Source organism: Manis javanica, chromosome 3 (genome assembly GCF_040802235.1).
Source record: "Manis javanica isolate MJ-LG chromosome 3, MJ_LKY, whole genome shotgun sequence".
NCBI classification, from domain to species: domain Eukaryota; kingdom Metazoa; phylum Chordata; class Mammalia; order Pholidota; family Manidae; genus Manis; species Manis javanica.
The window spans coordinates 47,010,795-47,029,613 of NC_133158.1; the positions used below are offsets into that span (position 1 = coordinate 47,010,795).

An 18,819-nucleotide genomic window follows, 5' to 3' on the forward strand; every position below is an offset into this window, starting at 1 on the left:
AGGTCCCCAGTTGCAATGATGCAGACCTAAGGAAGTCCAGAGGATGGAAAGGGCATGAAACTGCTGACAAGCTGGAGAACTTGGGTGCAACCAATTATAAAATTTGTTCTGAACCCATTTAAAGGCACAATTCTGCAAGTTAATGGCCTAATACACATTCATTACATACCTTAAAGTCTGGATCAGTTATGTATATCTGGATTTTGGAATATCCACGGCACTTCTGATAACAACAAATGGCATCTGGCACTGGTGGGAATTTGCATTCTTCAATAAATTTTTCTAACATCATCTAAAACAAAAATAAACAAATATGACATAATTACAACACTAATTCATCAGTAAAAATGCTTGTGATTTTAATAACCTCTTACCATCAAAATATTTTCAGCATACGAATAACTAAGTATTTTTTAGCTAAGAACATACCACATACAACTTTTAGTTTCCCCTTTCAGAAGGAGGCCTGTCAAAAGAGAAAGATGCTCACTGGCTATCTGTGTAACTTCCTGGCAGGTTAAGTCTACTCAGGTCCTTTGGCTACTTTCTATTATTGAGTTGTAAGAGTTGACCCCTGTGCTTTTAAAAGCTTCAGCCAAAAGCAACTTCTGAGTGCCACGGTTAACTTAAAAGCCTTATCAGTCAATTCATACATTATTTAATCTTTCCAGTACTAGTAAAGCATCCTATGTGTCTGGATAAGGGAGTAAATTTTATCCAAGTCTTCAAGTACCAACTCAGTTAACTACAATAACTACAATGACACAATGCTAAACCTTCTCCAAGTACAACCAGCATGTCATATTGTTTAGTGATGCATGCTCTGAAGTCAGAACACCCAGAGGTAAGTCCCAGCTCCACCACTTACTGCCTGTTTAACCTTGAGCACATAACTTAATCTCTCTAATCTTAATCTTCCTCACCTGCAAAATGGAAACAATCAAGTATTCACTTTGTGGGTAGCTGTTAAGGACAGATGGTAATTATAATGGAAGGTGTGCTGGCACATAGGGAACATTCAATAAATGCTAGTAATTCTCACTAGTCCTTAAAGGGAAACACATGTGGGGAGCTAAGAGCACAGCACTCCTACCTCTGTCTTCTGAGATCTTGGTCAGGCAGTGCAGATGGGCTTTTCTGGTTAGTAAGAAGCTCTCTACAGAAATAGTTACCTTTATTTTTCCTGGCTGAGTCTCTTCAATAACCACATTACTTGTGGGCCAAGTTAGCACTCCTGGAAGACGACAAATCAAGGTTCTTGCTTTCTCGAAATGATTAAGAGCTTCTAGGAATCTGAAGTCATGATTTTGAAGAAAGAAGGTATTAAACATGTGACATGAATTTTCATTCCCCACAACAAAAGCCATGGAGATTTCAAGCTTACTAGTAAGGAAGAGTACATTCAATAAATCAATGCACAGAAATATTCAACGTAACCTATGTATTTTTTTAAAAAAAGGTATTATTCCTGTTTGTATAGAAGTAATATAAGCTAAACATAAAACTGCCTGGACACTGCCTTTATTATAAATAGGTGCACACTAGTCCTTTGAATGTTGCAATTTATTTTTAAAAGTTTCCAACAATTAAAACAGGAAACTGAACAATTTGGTTGTTCCATTTTTCTTTCATTCACTTAGCGAATGTAGATTCTTGTATAGAAACAGCAACCCTCCACTGCAACTAATTAATCATAAACAGGGAAAGGGAAATTTTTTTTAACTTGACTCTATTAGGGTATCTATATTAAAAATTGTTCTATTAGAAAAAATTATTCCAGAAAAGGGATCATCAAGTTAATTGTCACATTAGACTTCAAATGAGTTGCCAGCCCAGAACATAAAGTAGGGTGGTTTCTACTAACCTGTTTTTTTTCAAATATACTTTCCCAATTCCACAGTAGGCCAAGCAATCAAGTCCCTCATTGGGGTAGTGTTCAATCATCCTCTTAAATTGGTTTTCAGCTTCAGATAATTCCTTCAGTAGTAATAAGAACAATGATCATTGACACAAAAAGAGAAATGCTGGAATAGATTTTATCTGAAGGTTGATCATCTTTGGGTAATATTAGAAGTAACAACTGTATATCCAAAATTTTCTATTGCAAAATTCTATCTTCTGCATTTCATTTTCTTAGCAATTATATAAATTTTGACCATATGAATACTCAGAGGCACACCCAAAGTGATCCACCCCCAGAATGAAAAGTTGGTGCTAAACATATTGGACAACCAAAAAATGGGTTTTTAATCACACAGAGAGGGCTAACTAAAAGATCTGGGTTTATGGCAAAAAGACTGCTTTCTATGCAAATACACAGTAACATATATCCTAGCAAGTGCTGCTTCCTTGAAGCATGGCATTCCAATGATGCTGCCAGAATTTTGTGGCATAAGAGAGGACATGCTCTGAAAAAACGCCTTTTGGAATACTCCCAAACTCATTCTATGAAGCCAGCATCACCCTAATACCAAAACCAGGCAAAGACACCACAAAAAAAGAAAATTACAGACCAATATCCCTGATGAACATAGATGCAAAAATACTCAACAAAATATTAGCAAACTGAATTCAAAGATACATCAAGAGGATCATACACCATGACCAAGTAGGATTTATCCCAGGGATGTAAGGATGGTACAACATTCGAAAATCCAGTAACATCATCTAGCACATCAACAAAAAGAAGGACCAAAACCACATGATCATCACCACAGATGCTGAAAAAGCATTCGACAAAATTCAACATCCATTCATGATAAAAACTCTCAATAAAATGGGTACAGAGGGCAAGTACCTCAACATAATAAAGGCCATATATGATAAACCCACAGCCAATATTATACTGAACAGCGAGAAGCTGAAAGCTTTTCCTCTAAGATCGGGAACAAGACAGGGATGCCCACTCTCCCCACTGTTATTCAACATAGTACTGGAGGTCCTGGCCATGGCAATTAGACAAAACAAAGAAATACAAGGAATCCAGATTGGTAAAGAAGAAGTCAAACTGTCACTATTTGCAGATGATATGATATTGTACATAAAAAACCCTAAAGACTCCACTCCAAAACTACTAGAACTAACATCGGAATTCAGCAAAGTTGCAGGATACAAAATTAATACACAGAAATCTGTGGCTTTCCTATATACTAACAATGAACTAACAGAAAGAGAAATCAGGAAAACAATTCCATTCACAATTGCATCAAAAAGAATAAAATATCTAGGAATAAACCTAACCAAAGAAGTGAAAGACCTACACCCTGAAAACTACAAGACACTCTGAAGAGAAATTAAACTAACAAATGGAAACTCATCCCATGCTCTTGGTTAGGAAGAATTAATATTGTCAAAATGGCCATCCTGCCTAAAGCAATCTACAGATTCAATGCAATCCCTATCAAATCACCAACAGTATTCTTCAACAAACTGGAACAAATAGTTCAAAAATTCATATGGAAACACCAAAGACCCCAAATAGCCAAAGCAATCCTGAGAAGGAAGAATAAAGTGGGGGGGAGGGTGGTCTCGCTCCCCAACTTCAAGCTCTACTACAAAGCCACAGTAATCAAGACAATCTGGTACTGGCACAAGAACAGAGCCACAGACCAGTGGAACAGATTAGAGACTCCAGACATTAACCCAAACATATATGGCCAATTAATATTCAATAAAGGAGCCATGGACATACAATGGGGAAATGACAGTCTCTTCAACAGATGGTGTTGGCAAAACTGGACAGCTACATGCAAGAGAATGAAACCGGACCATTGTCTAACCCCATACACAAAAGTAAATTCAAAATGGATCAAAGATGTGAATGTAAGTCATGAAACCATAAAACTCTTAGAAAAAAACATAGGCAAAAATTTCTTGGACATAAACATGAGTGACTTCTTCATGAACATATCTCCCCGAGAAAGGGAAACAAAAGCAAAAATGAACAAGTGGGACTATATCAAGCTGAAAAGCTTCTGTACAGCAAAGGACACCATCAATAGAACAAAAAGTAGAACAAAGGACACCATCAACAGAACAAACAGTATGGGAGAATATATTCATAAATGACAGATCTAATAAAGGATTGACATCCAAAATATATAAAGAGCTCACACACCTCAACAAACAAAAAGCAAATAATTCAATTAAAATATGGGCAGAGGATCTGAACAGACACTTCTCCAAAGAAGAAATTCAGATGGCCAACAGACACATGAAAAGATGCTCCACATCGCTAGTCATCAGAGAAATGCAAATTAAAACCACAATGAGATATCACCTCACACCAGTAAGGACTGCTACCAACCAAAAGACAAACAACAAATGTTGGCAAGGTTGTGGAGAAAGGGGAACCCTCCTACATACACTGCTGGTGGGAATGTAAATTAGCTCAACCATTGTGGAAAGCAGTATGGAAGTTCCTCAAAAAGCTCAAAATAGAAATCCATTTGACCCAGGAATCCCACTTCTAGGAATTTACCCTAAGAATGCAGCACTCCAGTTTGAAAAAGACAGATGCACCCCTATGTTTATCGCAGCACTATTTACAATAGCCAAGAAATGGAAGCAACCTAAGTGTCCATCAGTAGATGAATGGATTAAGAAGATGTGGTACATATACACAATGGAATATTATTCAGCCATAAGAAGAAAACAAATCCTACCATTTGCAACCACATGGATGGAGCTAGAGGGTATTATGATCAGTGAAATAAACCAGGCAGAGAAAGACAAGTATCAAATGATTTCACTCATATGTGGAGTATAAGAACAAAGAAAAAACTGAAAGAACAAAACAGCAGCAGAATCACAGAACCCAAGAATGGACTAACAGTTACCAAAGGGAAAGGGACTGGGGAGGATGGATGGGAAGGGAGGGACAAGGTGAGGGGAAAGAAAGGGGGCATTACAATTAGCATGTGTAATGTGGGGGGAGGCATGGGGAGGGCTGTGCAACACAGAGAAGACAAGTAGTGATTCTACAACATCTTACTATGCTGATGGACAGGGACTGTATTGGGGCTTGTTGGGGGGACTTGGTGAAGGGGGGAGTCTAGTAAACATAATGTTCCTCATGTAACTGTAGATTAATGATACAAAAAAAAACACCTCTTTTATAAAAGCTTTATAGTACTGAGCATACACTCTTCTGAATATTCTCAACTGTAGAAACCTTTGTGCTTTGAGTGAATTTTGTTTATAGCATTACTGGGAACCCCACTGTGGGTGACAAAGGAAATGTCACTACAAAGTGGAGTTCATAAGCTCTCAGGTGGGTGCCCAAGAAGGCATCTCCAGAATATTTTAAGCAAGGGCTGTACTGAGTGCTTTCTTCTGGGGCTACTCTGAATGATAAAATTGTTTTAAATGTCCAAGCCCTACAACACCTGTTTGTTTTATTTTTAATCAGTATCATTAATTCAAAGTACATCACAAACACAAATAAATGATTTCTTCAATTCTGATAAGACAAAACATGATATTTATTATTACTCTGCCAAGAAAGAATAGATATCATGAATCCAAAAAAGGAAAACTCTTCTTACGTATTTTCTAAAATGATGGCACATTTTAATTGTCTATTATCTCTGTTATAAATCTTACCTCAGGCTGTCCTATTCCAAGGAGAGAAATGGCAAGTCCATAGACTACTAAAACGTAGTTAATCATGGCCAGGTTCAGTTGCTATGAATAAAAATGCTCCAGTTAAAAATCTGAACATAAGCCTGCCCAATTTGCATCACAGCAATCTGTTAGCCACAACAGAAACAGAAGTGTAATAAAATCTCACTAGTTATTCTGACCGGGATAAAGGCCAAACAGAATTAGAAAATGTATTTTGCAAAGATATGCAGTTATATTGATACCAAGTACTTAAAACACAGAAACACTGTCAGAGTTCCTTGAAGGCATGGTTTATAACAGACTAGAGTGACTGAAGTCATATTCCTTTGCATATGTGACAAACTAAGACATTTGCTTACTTACAAACTTGCATAACTATTTATTTACCTAAACAAACACTTCCTTTCTGGATGAAAAGATGTGAGTAAAGTGAGTTCAAATTCTTAACTTAGCACTTTTTCAAAAGAAAAAGCCAAGAGTTCTGATGAACACCAACAAGAATGCAAGAAGAGAGTCTAAACCTAGGTGCCTGTTGAGTGCAGCCATAAATGCTGAATCAGAGCACGGCCTGGTCCCACAACCTGGAGTAGATTCAGCCAGGCCCAAGGGGCCCAAGGTATAATACAATGAAGTTAATAAAGCCTTGGTTCCCTTCTGCATTCATCTGAAGCACGTCAGCATTGATAAACAAGTTATGAGACAGCACTTCCACCTTTATTTTCTGAGGATCTAAACCATTGAGCAACTCCGTGAAGGCCTGTGCAGCACTTCGGCAGCGCTGCTCCAACAGAGCTGTGTAGCCATCCTGGATTAAGCTTCTCAGCATTTTCATTATATTAGCAAAATCCTGCAAAGAAGAAATTCCATTTCAGTAATCCAGAGCTATGTATGTTTCATCTAAAACTTAAGATGCTGAAGTTCATCACAGGGCAGTTTACTTTATAACTGATCATAAAGTATGCAAATAAATACCCAAAGCTACCCTTTATGCACTATATTTTCTTCACACAGCACCTGTAAAGTGAAAATTAAAAGGTACTACTTCACCATCTTATTTATGACACTTCTCTTGCTGCCCACAACAAGAAAGGGTGATTCATTTTATACTACACAGTGCTAAGCCTTGATTACTTTTCCAGACTAAACAGTCAATATTTGGAAGTTTTAACACCACAGATAGAGAACACCACCCACTGTAAGTAAGTAAATTGTTCTTTGGGACTAGAACAATTAGACAAAAAAGAAGAACCAATCAATTTGCTAATAATCACTATCATATTGTAATAACTGTGCTTGCATCCTGGTACAAACATTAATTCTCAGCAAGAAATGGATACCTTAAACTTCAGCTCTATTTTTGCCTCAGATATACCCAAATATAACTAGATAAAATTATCAGGAAAGATAGTACTAGGTTAAATGCGAAGGGAAAAGCCTAAGAAATAAAAAACAAAACTAAAATTGCTGTAATATATACCCTGAAATAAAGTGAGAAGAAACTTTTATTTGAATATGTAAGTGCACATACATTATAATTTGAATTCAGGCTTTAATTACATAGCAGTAGCTGAAAGTCAGAAAGTTCCAAAAAGATTGGAGAGGCAAGACTAGAAGTTAAGCCTAGATCTCCTCACTCCCTGCCATGCATGTGTACAATATTCAGGGGAGTGAAAATTCCAAGTATGTGTGCAATATTCCTCACTGATCCTAACAATAAAGACCCAAAAGGAGACCCCACTGCACAAAGCACAGAAGGAAGAGCAGTCTGGGTCAAACATTCATTAACTGCTGGTCTTCATCCTCCAAGGACTCAAATGCTAGAAGAATTTTCTCCCAGAAAACAAGTGGAAAATAACAGCTCTCATATGAACTTGGTACTTGGAATCACATTTAAAAAGCTCAAGGAGAGCCATATTTACATTAAGATACAGATTTCAAAGTTATAGATGATGTGCTATCCTACAAATGCTAATTATTAGCCTTGAATGCACTGATTCCATTTTAAATTCTTTCATATGCTAGAAAACAGATCCATATAACCTCATATCTCCATTAACAATTATTTCTCTCAGTACAGTACAAATGATCTATACTGAAAGCTCCATGAGAGCAGGCGCGTCACACTACCATATACCCAATCTCGCTCATTTTTCAGCACATACTCAAGGGCCTATACAAAAGCATTGAACGAACAAATGAAGGCTCAGAAACTATTATATTGATTTAATAATCTTTGAACTTTACAGGCTGTCTTTTCTCTTAAGTCCTTCATGGCCTTTTGAGTCAGTACCATAGAAAGATATAATTTAAAAATCTCCGGTAGAAGTTCTAAAAATGGTTTTGTGCAACTGATCAGAAATGTTTTCATACAACTTGCTGAAACATGCTACTTTCCATCACATTAGTTATATCCATCACATATAACTGAAACAGTTAACTGAATCTTAAAATGATGCCCATGTTAAAACACTATTCTGTTCTATATTAATATACATTTTGGAGGATGAAATTTAAATGCAATATTTTATTTCAGAAGAAATAAAACTGTGTTTATATAAAGGACTGAGTCACCAAGGCAGACTCACAGGAATAACAATTAACCAAAAGAGACAATCTTTCACTAATACTAGATAACCTACACAACAGTGACTAGCTATGGTTATGGAAATTCTAGATTCCATCAACTTCCTATTTCTTTGTGAATCAGTTTTATTTATTTATTTATTTATTTATTTTTCTTCATATTAAAGTTTATTTCTCCTCTAGAGAAAATTTCAAGTATACTGAAAAGCAGAGTGTGACATTTCAAGAAAATGGGTTTTCAACATAATACTCCTTATTCGAAAACGAAAACCAAACCCCAAAACAATACTAAGTTCCTCTTCGACAAAACTGCTGAAAAAGTGAGATAGAAAAGTACTACACAATTCAAAACTGACTTATCTAAGTAAATCCCCTTTAAATATAAATTTAAATATACATGATTGAACGATTCTGATTATAAATATACAATCAGCATAAACATGGTATTATTAGTATAGTTAACTGACATAATTTTCTCTATTTTAAATTTTTTATTATGGTATTATTGATATACATTCTTCTGAAGGTTTCACATGAAAAAACAATGCAGTTACTACATTTACCCATATTATCAAGTTCCCACCCATACCACATTGCAGTCACTATACATCAGTGTAGTACGATGCCACAGATTTCCTATTTGCCTTCTCTGTGCCACACTGTTTTCCCTGTGACTCCTTATACCATGTGTACTAAACAAAATAGCCCTCAATCCCCATCTCCCTCCCTCGCAACCCACCCTCCCACATCCCTCCCCTTTGGTAAGGGGGAGTCCCTTCTTGGAGTCTGTGAGTCTGCTGCTGTTTTGTTCCTTCATTTTTGCTTCTTTATTATAGTCTACAAATGAGGGAAATCATTTGGCACTTGTCTTTCTCCACCTGGCCTATTTCAATGAGCATAATATCTTCCAGCTCCATCCATGTTGTTGCAAATGGTAGGATTTGTTTATTTCTTACTGCTGAATAGTATTCCATTGTGTGTATGTACCACTTCTTCTTTATTCATTCATCTACTGACGGACACTTAGGTTGCTTCCATATCTTGGCTATTGTAAACAGGGCTGCAATAAACATGGGGCCGATGTGTTTTTGAATCTGAGAACTTGTATTCTTTGGGTAAATTCCAAGGAGTGGAATTCCCAGGTCAAATGGTATTCCTATTTTTAGTTTTTTGAAGAACCTCCATATTGCTTTCCACAATCGTTGAACTAGCTTACATTCCCACCAGCAGTGTAGGAGGGTTCCCTTTTCTCCACATCCTCGCCAGCATTTGTTGTTCTTAGTCTTTTCGATGCTGGCCATCCTCAGTGGTATGAGGTGTTATCTCATTGTGGTTTTAATTTGCATTTCCCTGATAATTAGCAACAGGGAGCATCTTTCATGTGTCTGCTGGTCATCCGAATTTCTTCTTTGGAGAATTGCCTCTTCATACCCTCCACCATTTTTTAATAGGATGATTTGTTTTTTGGGTGTTGAGGCATATGAGTTTTTTATATATTTTGGATGTTAACACCTTGTCAGATATGTTGTTTACAAATACATCCTCCCATACTGTAGGATGCCTTTTTGTTCTGTTGATGGTGTCCTTTGCCGTAGAGTAGCATTTTAGTTTGATGTAGTCCCATGTGTTCATTTTTGCTTTTGTTTCCCTTGCTCAAGGAGATGGGTTCAGGAAGAAGTTGCTCATGCTTATATTCAGGAGATTTTTGCCTATGCTGTCTTCTAAGAGTTTTATGGTTTCATGACTTACATTCAGGTCTTTGATCCATTTCGAGATTACTTTTGTTTATGGGGTTAAACAATAATCCAGCTTCATTCTCTTGCATGTAGCTGTCCAATTTTGCCAACACCAGTTGTTGAAGAGGCTGTCATTTCCCCATTGTATGTCCATGGCTCCTTTATCGTATATTAATTGACCATATATGGTAGGTTTATATCAAGGCTCTCTAGTACATTCCATTGGTCTATGGGTCTGTTCTTGTGCCAGTACCAAATTGTCTTGATTACTGTGGCTTTGTAGTAGAGCTTGAAGTTGGGGAGCATAATCCCCCCAGCTTTATTCTTCCTTCTCAGGATTGCTTTGGCTATTCGGGGTCTTCTATGGTTCCATATGAATTTTAGAACAATTTGCTCTAGTTCATTGAAGAATGCTGTTGGTTTTTGGATAGGAATTGCATTGAATCTGTAGATTGCTTTAGGCAGGATGGCCATTTTGACAATATTAATTCTTCCTATCCGTGAGCATGGGATGTGTTTCCACTTATTTGTATCTTCTTTAATTTCTCTCATGAGTATCTTATAGTTTTCAGAGTATAGGTCTTTCACTTTCTTGGTTAGGTTTATTCTTAGGTATTTTATTCTTTTTGATGCAATTGTGAATGGAATTGTTTTCCTGATTTCTTATTCTGCTAGTTCATCATTAATGTATAGGAATGAAACAGATTTCTGTGTATTAATTTTGAATCCTGCAAGTTTGCTGAATTCAGATATTAGATCTACTAGTTTTGGAGTGGCTTCTTTAGGGTTTTTTATGTACAAAATCATGTCATCTGTAAACAGGGACAGCTTAACTTCTTCCTTGCCAATCTGGATGCCTTTTATTTCTTTGTGTTATCTGATTGCTGTGGCTAGGATCTCCAGAACTATGTTGAATAAAAGCGGGGAGAGTAGGCATCCTTGTCTTCTTCCTGATCTTAAAGGAAAGGTTTTCAGCTTCTCGTTGGGTTCGTTCATCATATATGGCATTTATTATGCTGATGTACTTGCCCTCTAAACCCATTTTGTTGAGAGTTTTTATCATGAATGGATGTTGAATTTTGTCGAATGCTTTTTCAGAATCTATGGAGATGATCATGTGGTTTTTGTCCTTCTTTTTGTTGATGTGGTGGATGATGTTGATGGATTTTCAAATGTTGTACCATCCTTGCATCCCTGTAATAAATCCTACTTGATCGTGATGGATGATCTTTTTATATATATTTGAATTTGGTTTGCTAATATTTTGTTGAGTATTTTTGCATCTATGTTCATCAGGGATATTGATCTATAATCTTCTTTTTTTGTGGTGTCTTTGCCTGGTTTTGTTATTAGAGTGATGCTGGCCTCTTCTACTTTTTGGAAAACTTTAAGGAGGATGGGTATTAGGTCTTCACTAAATGTTTGATAAAATTCAGCAATGAAGCCATCTGGTACACGAGTTTTGTTCTTAGGTAGTTTTTGATTACCAATTCAATTTCATTGCTGGTAATTGGTATGTTCAGATTTTCTGTTTTTTTCTGGATCAGCCTTGGAAGGTTGTATTTTTCTAGAAAGTTGTCCATTTCTTGTAGGTTATCCAGTTTGTTAGCATATAATTTTTCATAGTATTCTCTCATAATTCTTTGTATTTCTGTGGTGTCCACAGTGATTTTTTCCTTTCTCATTTCTGATTCTGTTTATGTGTGTAGACTCTCTTTTTCTTGATAAATCTGGCTAGGGGTTTATCTATTTTATTTTCTTGAAGAACCAGCTCTTGCTTTCATTGATTTTCTATTGTTTTATTCATCTTGATTTTATTTATGTCTGCTCTACTCTTTATTATGTCCCTCCTTCTACTGAGTTTGGGCCTCATTTGTTCTTCTTTTTCTAGATTCATTAATTATGAGTTTAGACTGTTCACATGGGATTGTTCTTCTTTCCTGAGGTAGGCCTGTATTGCAAAATGCTTTCCTCTTAGCACGGCTTTCGCTGCATTTCACAGACTTTGTGGTGTTGAATTATTGTTGTCATTTGTCTCCATATATTGCTTGATCTCTGTTCTTATTTGATTATTGATCCATTGGTTATTTAAGAGCATGTTGTGAAGCCTCCATGTGTTTGTGGGATTTTTTCATTTTCTTTGCGTAATTTATTCTAGTTTCATACCTCTGTGGTCTGAGAAGCTGGCTGGCACAATTTCAATCTTTTTTAATTTACCAAGGCTCTTTTTGTGGCCTAGTATATGATCTATTCTTGGAAATGTTCCATGTGCACTTGAGAATAATGTGTATTCTGCTGCTTTTGGATGTAGAGTTATGTCTGTAAGGTCCATCTGTTCTAATGTGTTGTTCAGTGCCTCTGTCTCCTTACCTATTTTCTGTCTAGTTGATCTGTCCTTTGGAGTGAGTGGAGTGTTGAAGTCTCCTTGAATGAATGCATTGCATTCTATTTCCCCTTTTAATTCTGTTAGTATTTGTTTCACATATGTAGGTGTTTCTGTGTTGGTGCATAGATATTTATAATGGTTACATCTTCTTGTTGGATTGACCCCTTTATCATTATGTAATGTCATGCTTTGTCTCTTGTGACTTTCTTTGTTTTGAAGTCTACTTTGTCTGATACAAGTACTGCAACTCCTGCTTTTTTCTCCCTATTAGTTGCATGAAATATCTTTTTCCATCCCTTCACTTTTAGTCTGTGTATGTCTTTGGATTTAAAGTGAATCTCTTGTAGGCAGCATATAGATGGGTCTTGTTTTTTATCCATTCAGGGACTTTATGTCTTTTGATTGGTACATTTAGGGTGATTATTGATAGGTATGTACTTACTGCCATTGCAAGCTTTAGATTCGTGGTTAGCAAAGGTTCAAAGTTAACTTCCTTATTATCTAAGAGTCTGACTTAACTCACTTAGTATGCTTTTAAAAACACAATCTAAACGTTCTTTTTTTCTCATTCTTTTTCTTCCTCCTCCATTCTTTATATATTAGGTATCATATTCTGTAGTCTTTGTCTATTCCTTGATTGACTTTGGGGGTAGTTGATTTAATTTTGCATTTGCTTAGTAATTAACTGTTCTACTTTCTTTACTGTGGTTTTATTACCCCTGGTGACAGCTGTTTAGCCTTAGGAACACTTCCTTCTATTGCATCCCTCCAAAATACACTGTAGAGATGGTTTGTAAGAGGTAAATCCTCTCAGCTTTTGCTTATCTGGAAATTGTTTAATCCCTCCTTCAAATTTAAATGATAATCTTGCCACATAGTGTATTCTTGGTTCGAGGCCTTTCTGCTTCATTGCATTAAATACATCATGCCACTCCTTTCTGGCCTGTAAGGTTTCTGCTGAGAAGTCTGATGATAGCCTGATGGGTTTTCATTTGTATGCGATCTTACTTCTCTCTCTGGGTGCTTCTAATAGTCTGTCCTTATCCTTGATATTTGCCATTTTAATTATTATATGCCTTGGTGTTGTCTTCCTTGGGTCCCTTGTGTTGGGAGATCTGTGCATTTCCATGGCCTGAGAGAGACTATCTCCTTCCCCAGATGGGGGAAGTTTTCAGCAACTACCTCCTCAAAGACACTTTCTATCCCTTTTTCTCTCTCTTCTTCCTCTGGTACCCCAATAATGTGAATATCGTTCCGTTTGGATTGGTCACACAGTGACCAATATTCTCTCATTCTTAGATATCCTTTTTTCTCTCTGTGCCTCAGCTTATTTGTATTCCTCTTCTCTAATTTCTATTTCATTTATCGTCTCCTCCACCGCATCTAATCTGTTTTTAAAACCTTCCATTGCATGTTTCATTTCTGATACTGTGTTCCATAATGATTGGATCTCTGACTCAAATTTATTCCTGAGTTCTTGAATATTTTTCTGTACCTCCATGAGCATGTTAATGATTTTTATTTTGAAATCTCTTTCAGGAAGATTCAAGAGGTCGATTTGAGTCTTTCCCTGGCGTATTTGTAATTTTGCTTTGAACCGGGTTCCTTTGACGTTTCATATTTGTGTGTGGTGCCCTCTAGTGCCCAGAAGCTCTATTCTCTGGAGTTGCTCAAACCCTGGAGCAATGTCAGGGGTCGCAGGGAAGCCATGTTGGTGCCTGGTGGGAGGAAAGAGCTGTTTCCTGCTTCCCGGCTGCTATGCTGTCTCCACTGCCAGAACCAGTGGGCTGATCACACAGGTATAAGCCTCTATGCTTTGCGTTTGTAGCTGCTGTAGGCAGGATTTACCTCTGGCTGGCCTGATGCCAGGGCAGGGTTTGCTGGTTTGCGAGCCAGCTGGGGCTGGCCAGGAGGAAGGCGCAGCAGGCTGCATATCACGGAGGGTGGCCTTGGAGCTGCGTAGCCAGCCAGGAGGCTGAAGGACCTGAAGATCGTGAAAGTTTCCAACCTGCTGGGCAGAGTGCATCTGGATAATGTTGTCTATCTGTCCTTTCTCCTGAGTAGGAAGCTCTCTGCAATCCTTGCCCCTTTAGCAGCCCTTTCGCTGCTAGGAAGTCTCTCAGACTGCCCATCTTTCTTTTGTCCCAGAGCAGCTGGATATGGATCCCTGCTTTCCACAAGTGGCTGGAATCTCAGTCTCTCTAGACATTCTGCCTGTCTTAGCTTTCCAATCCCCCTACTTATGAGAGCACCATGATATGTAAGTTTGTGCTCCCAGAGCAGATCTCCAGAGCTAGGTGTTCAGTGGTCCCAGGCCTCCACTCCCTCCTTGCTCCGTTTCTCTTCCTCCCACCTGTGAGCTGGGGTGGAGGAAGGGCTTGGGTTCTGCCCACCCATGGCTTTGGTACATTACCCTGTTCCATGAAGATTATTCTTTTCTCCAGGTGTATGCAGTTTGGAGCAGCCCTCTTTCCTGTTGCTCTTTCAGGATTAGTTGTATTAATTATATTTTTGTATTATATGCGATTTAGGAGGAAAGCCTCCTTCTCACCTCTCATGCCACCATCTTTCATCCCCAGAATCAAATCAGTTTTAATAAGTTGATTTTTCTAGAAATTTATCCATTTCATCTACATACATTTTCAAATTTCTTGGTATAATGGTCATAATAGTACTTTGATATATTTATGATACTGAAGGATTTGTAGTAATGTACCCCATTTTATTCTTGAAACTGTTCTTCAGTCTTTCTATTTTTTTTGTCTTTTCTTTAGTTCTTAATAAGCTTCAGCACCAATGTGTAAATTTTATGTGTATTGTCAAAGAATTAACTTTTGGTTTTGTGGATCCTTCATTATATGTTTGTTTCCATTTCATTATTTTCTATTTTCATCTTTATTATTTCCTTCTTTCTGCTTATTTTGGGTTTATTTGCTGTTTTTCTTTTTTCCTAGCTCTTAGGATGAATGCTTTGTTAATTTAAGTCTCTACTCTTTCAGTACATACATTTAGCTTGATGTATGTCCTCAAAGTAATCTTTTAAGCTGTATTCTTTTCATTTATTTAAAGATTCTTTCTTTTAGAGCAGCTTTGGTTTACAACAAAATTGAGAGGAAGTTAGAGATTTCCATATACCACCTGCCACTACTTGCAAAGCCTCACCTTTATCAACATCATTCACCAGAGTGGTATATTTTTAACTAAAGACAAATACACTGTCACATAATTATCCAAAGTCCATAGTTTAACCTGGAGTTCCCTCTTGGTGGTATATATTCTATGGGTTTGGAGAAAGATACAATGACATGTATCCATCATTATAATATTCAGAGGATTTTCACTGCCCTAGAAGTCCTCCATGCTCTGCCTATCATCTCTTTCTCCTTAATGTATATTTTTCATTACTTACTACCATGAGAATTTTATACTCAGTTACCTGATTAATGTTATATCATTCAAAGAATAAAAAGTTTGCTCTTTAATAGTTTTAGAGTAGGTGTAATGAAACTGCAAGTGTTTAAACCTTTCAAAATTATTTAAATCTTTTTAAAATCTTTAACTTAAAAATTAAAACTTTGGGAAGCAAAGATTCCCAAATCTTTAAATCTTTGGGAAGATTCCTTCCTGTTAAACTTTTGGGAAGCAAACAATTCTGCAGTGTTAACCATTATTAGTTAACTCTCTGGTTACGCAATTATCAAGTCACTATCTAGATGAGTTATAGTGTGGTTTTCTTAGCAATCATACATTAAATTATCTGCCCATAACTAAAATTATAGAAAAATATCTTAGAGATGTACATGATTAGATTTAATTCATGTGAAAAATGTTTTGTTCAAAGAGTTTGTTTTTTCCATTAGAAACGCCTTTTCCTTTACCTGGTGTGCAGCTCTGGAGGATTTAGAAAACTGTTTCTCCAAGATGTTTTTCAAATCTATTGGCAAAGTCCCTTGTGAACTAGAACCAAAAGAGAAAAAAAAGTCTTGTTTTGAATTATTTTAACATGAAACAATCCTGCTTATATAAAGAAAACAATATATTTGTTTTTAAGCACTGGGCATTTTGAATACTCAGTACATGGAGAGTCACAAGTTCCTAAATAGAAATATTACCAAGATGCCAATTCTCCCCAACTTAACCCCTAAATTTAAGAAAACCTCCATAAAAATCCTTATAAAAGGTGGAGGAGGACCAGATAAACTGATTATAAAGATAATATGGAAGAACAATTTTTGAAAGAAATAGAAATCAGGGTGGATTTGTGCTGATCATCAAACATTATTACAAATCTACAGTCATCAGTAATAACACTGCCCTGCAATGAGCCCAATAAACACTGCAAAGATGCTCAATCTCAAGGGGAATTTAGAAAGATATAATTGTTTGGAGAAGTCTGACTCCCAGTGCCAGTAAGCATTAGGAAGACTTGGGTACTCTGAGTGTTTTCTGACATCTCATGTGTGGCTTCTTCCCTGACACCAAGTATTTATTTGTTGTTTTTTCACAGCAATTTTCCCATATCAAGTGAGTATCCAAAAATCCAGTTCAGTTTTAACACCAACTCTGGAGTAAAGGCTCAGTCCCACAAGGCTGCCCTCACTACAAAAGTTAGCCACAATGGGGTCCCCAGGTTACCCACACTTCTGCTGGAAGACTACAAATTCAGGGGTTCCTGTGACCCTCCCTGCAGATCCAACAACTCCCTAGAATGAATCACAAAACTCTGAGAAGCATTTTACTTACTATTACCAGCTTATTATAAAGGAGAGAACTCAGGAACACCCCAAGGGAAGAAAGGCAGAGAAAAGAGTTGGGGGAAAGGTGCCACAGAACTGTTGTGCAGGCCCAGAGTGTGCCACTTTCCCAACAACCCTTGGAACCTCGAGGTTTACAGGTTTTTATACAGGTTTCATTACATAGGCATAAATGATTAAATTACTGACCACTAGTGACTTGAGCTCAATTTCCAGACCCCTTCCCCTCCTCAGAAATCAGGGGGTGGAGCTGAAAGTTCCAACCTTCCAATTACATGCTTGGTTTTTTTGGTGACCGGCTCCACTTCTGAAGGCAGACACCAGCCTTGAGACACCTCATTAGTAAAACCTCTGGTAGGGTACAAAGGGGATCGTTTCGAATCATAAAGGACACTCATCAGTAAATTCTAAGGGTTTTAGGAACTCTGTACCAGAAACTGAGGACAAAGCCCAAATATATATATTTTTATTATACCACACCTTCTCACAGTTCAGTATGAATGTGAACAATGCTTATTTTCTGGGAAGGCAATCTGGTAATTTCTATCAAAGTTAAAATTACACATCCTCTTTGACAGAGCAATTACACCCTCGCAGTTTCTTCTTCAAATAAACATCTATACTATGAAACTATGAAACACCCTGCAGCAATGAAAATGAACGTAGATCTCCGTGGTCTGATATGGGAAGATACACAAGACATTTTGAAAGAGATAAAAGCAAGCTGTAAGCCAGAATGGTTCTAACGACAATGAAAAAGAGAGTGATAACAATGATAGGTCAAGTATACTGAGCATTTACCATATTCCAGGGCTCTAGGTGTTTTATGTGGTTATCCCATTTAGTTATTAAATAACCCATGAGGCAGATATAATAAAATAAAAAGCCTTCAGATTGAAAACAGAAACAAAATATCAGGAAAATATATATACATTTTTAACCAAACAGGTTAAAATCATAAGTATGTATTCAAAGAATGGTCATTCATTTGGTTTTGGTTTCTTCCACAGGGAGGGGAGGAGTGGGGCAGGGAGGAAGACTCAGGATTTTTCTACCAAATAATAGAGTAACATAATATACTATGTCCCTGCATTGTGTTTAATTTTTACAGAAGCACCAAAAAATGGTCATTCCTTTTTAATGGAGCATTCTCAATTTCTCTTAGTGCTTTGACATTCAAATCATTCTCCTTAAAGCACCTACCAAGTAATCAGCCTCAAGAAATGAAGAGAAAACTGACAGTGGTATAACGGGCAGAAATGGCTTTGCAGCTTGTCCAGCATCATTTTCAATGACTTCATAAACTTCTGTATCCATTGTATGTAAGTTTTACAATTTCACTTTGCAATCAATTTATAACCTGTGTAGGTAACAGGGGATCAACTATAAAGACAGGTGGCAAGAGTTCCTACTGTTAATTTTAGGGGGGGATGTTTGGGACCACCTATAAGTGGTCGGTTCATTAGTAAATACTTTTCTCTAATGGAAATGAGTCAAATATACACATTCCCACGTCTTTGTATACAGAGTAAGTTTCCAGATGAAACTGCCAAGAAATTGTTAACAGCAAGTTCCTAAAGGAAGCTACTAGAGAAGGAATTGTAGGAAAGGTGAAATAAAGTAAGAAGAAAAGGTGATTTATTAGTCTTTACTTGCTACTTCTCTGAAGAACTTTTGTCTTATCAGCATGTATTTGGAATTTTAAAAAATTAATACTGATACATGACTTTCAGAA

General features: G+C 37.0%; 1 protein-coding gene across 13 annotated transcripts in view; it reads right to left on the minus strand.

Moving 5' to 3' along the window:
* TTC3 (tetratricopeptide repeat domain 3) overlaps positions 1-18,819 on the minus strand; it is a 136,380-nt gene that overhangs the window by 56,453 nt on the left and 61,108 nt on the right. For all 13 annotated transcript variants that reach the window (XR_012129137.1, XM_073231375.1, XM_073231369.1 and 10 more), the window contains 6 exons: positions 16,209-16,287; positions 6,338-6,472; positions 5,605-5,685; positions 1,865-1,977; positions 1,173-1,293; positions 170-292 (listed from right to left, as the gene is read on the minus strand). Coding sequence is in view for 12 of the 13 variants with exons in the window: in XM_073231375.1 (XP_073087476.1) it covers positions 170-292; positions 1,173-1,293; positions 1,865-1,977; positions 5,605-5,685; positions 6,338-6,472; positions 16,209-16,287 (652 nt within the window). In the remaining variant the exon portion in view is untranslated. The remainder of the gene's footprint in view (positions 1-169; positions 293-1,172; positions 1,294-1,864; positions 1,978-5,604; positions 5,686-6,337; positions 6,473-16,208; positions 16,288-18,819) is intronic.